Genomic DNA, 2,236 nt, shown 5'->3' on the forward strand with positions numbered 1-2,236 from the left:
TTTTTTTTTATCTTTTTTTTATTTTATAAACTTTAATTTGTATTTATTTCAGTTTTAGTAAGTTTCAGTTACTCAGTGCCAAGGCATCATATCCCTCTAAAATGCAGTGAAATCAGTTCAGAAATGTACACAATCTGCCAAAATCATGGCATGTCAGAAGGTGGGGTCTGCAGAGAACAGTCAAAGCAATGCAAATACACACATAATGCAATTGGAAAACAACAAAAAAATTGAGATTTGCTGAATAAATAAGCTTTCCATTGATGTATGGTTTGTTAGGATCAGACAATATTTGGCTGAGACACAACTATTTGAAAATCTGTATTCTGAGGGTGCAAAAAAATCTAAATATTGAGAAAATCATCTTTAAAGTTGTCCAAATGAAGTTCTTAGCAATGCATATTACTAATCAAAAATTACGTTTTGATATATTTACAGTAGGACATTTACAAAATATCTTCATGGAACATGATCTTTACTTAATATCCTAATTATCTTTGGCATAAAAGAGAAAAGGGTAATTTTGACCCATACAAGGTATTGTTGGCTATTACTACAAATATCCCCCAGCGACTTAACACTGCTTCTGTGCTCCAGGAGCACATTTTTATGAAATGTCTGGGGGGACAAAAAGGACATATGGCCACCCAAGTGTGTGTTTTGTGTTTTTTTTTTTTCTTGAGTCCCTCAGCAAACCCTGTCTCTCCTCCGTCACTGTTTCAGGCTCTCGATCAGCGGGTGAAAGAAGAGCAGAGGATGATGGACGAGAAGGTCGTGGCTGAGATGGATCAGAAGGTTCTGGATCAGCAGAACACGCTGGAGAAAGCAGGCGTGCCGGGTTTCTACATCACCACCAACCCACAGGTCAGTCTCACTCTCACTCTCACTCTTTCTCCCTCTCAGCGTCGTCTGCGTTCGTTCTTTCAAACGCTGTCCGCTCTGTCCGTCACAGGAGGTGATGATGCAGATGAATTTGCTGGAACTGGTCCTGAAGCTGCAGCAGAAAGAGACGGTGTCTGGATCTCTGCCCTGAAAGAACCGGACACGAGTCGAGCTTCTCAGTTTCAACATGAAATAAGTGTGGATGACCTGTTTAGAAGTATTTATAAGAGTCTCTTTTAGTTGATGATGATGGGCTGGAAATGTCTATATTATAACATAACAATGGACGACACTGCCCACCGCTTTTCTTTTGACATTAAATATTGTTTCGTAAATATGTGTAAAATTTGCAAATGAGTTTGCTTTGCACACATTCATGCGCTGTTATGATTTGTTACATGTGAAGGAACCATATTTGTTTATTCTTGAATAATTACTAAAAATGACAGTCTGCATTTATTGACTCGTTCATTTCTCTGAACATGATTTGCATCAAGTCATAAAAACTGACTGTGTGTCAGGTTTGCTTCGTTGAATGTTCAGAGAGCATGCAAATATTTTGCGAACTTTTTAACACTATTGATTTAGTAAAATGAATACAGAATAATAGCTTTTGCTATAAAGATATGGTGTGTGTGTAAATATATATATATAGTCTTTATCAATGTTTTCAAAATTCAATTTACATTGTTGTACTATATGTGTGTGTGCGCGCAATTTAATGTAAATTAAATTGACATTAGTATTTTTAATATTTATATACAAATTAAATACTGTATATATAGTATTTAATTTGCATACAGGTTTTTAAAAGTATTTGTATATACAGTATTTAAAATATTTTTATTTATTTAAATAAATAAAATTAAAATAAATTAAATATTTATTTAATACGATTTTTTTATATCACAATAAGGGGCTTATTGCTTTTAGAAAACGGTTATTCCGTATACGTAGTAAGGTTTCACAAAATAAAACGGAGCAAATAAAGTGTAATGATATTAATAAAAACCGTATTCTTCCGCCAAACAAAAAGTTCTTCCGAAACGGTTGTGGTTGCAACAAAGTGGCTGCCGAACAACACACAAATGTAAACAAAAGCGTGTGTTTGTAGAGTAATTTACAACAGCTTTGAGCTTGGCTCAGCCAATCAGAATCAAGGACCGTAACTCTCCGTTTTATAATAAACATTTTATCACGCCATCTAGTGGTTAGTAAGTTGTTAGCACTCTAGCTGATATGGTGACAGTATCAATACAGCTCTAGAGCTACATAAATGTAGTGTAATGTGGTCATTGCGTTTGTAAGTCGCTTTGGATAAAAACGTCTGCTAAATGACTAAATGTAAATGTAG

At 34.8% G+C, this 2,236-nt stretch overlaps 1 protein-coding gene across 2 annotated transcripts in view; it reads left to right on the top strand.

Moving 5' to 3' along the window:
- Window positions 1-1,421, top strand: part of dgcr6 (DiGeorge syndrome critical region gene 6) — a 17,572-nt gene extending 16,151 nt beyond the window's left edge. The window contains exons 5-6 of one of the 2 annotated variants that reach the window (XM_016258472.1): window positions 724-864; window positions 953-1,421. In XM_016258472.1, coding sequence (XP_016113958.1) covers window positions 724-864; window positions 953-1,033 — 222 coding nt within the window. In that variant the 3' untranslated portion in view covers window positions 1,034-1,421. The remainder of the gene's footprint in view (window positions 1-723; window positions 865-952) is intronic. The other variant, XM_016258471.1, reaches the window with a different exon arrangement.
- Window positions 1,422-2,236: the final 815 nt, after the last annotated feature.

The sequence above is a fragment of the Sinocyclocheilus grahami genome, unplaced genomic scaffold (assembly GCF_001515645.1).
Source record: "Sinocyclocheilus grahami isolate Dianchi unplaced genomic scaffold, SAMN03320097.WGS_v1.1 scaffold1689.1, whole genome shotgun sequence".
Classification (NCBI taxonomy): domain Eukaryota; kingdom Metazoa; phylum Chordata; class Actinopteri; order Cypriniformes; family Cyprinidae; genus Sinocyclocheilus; species Sinocyclocheilus grahami.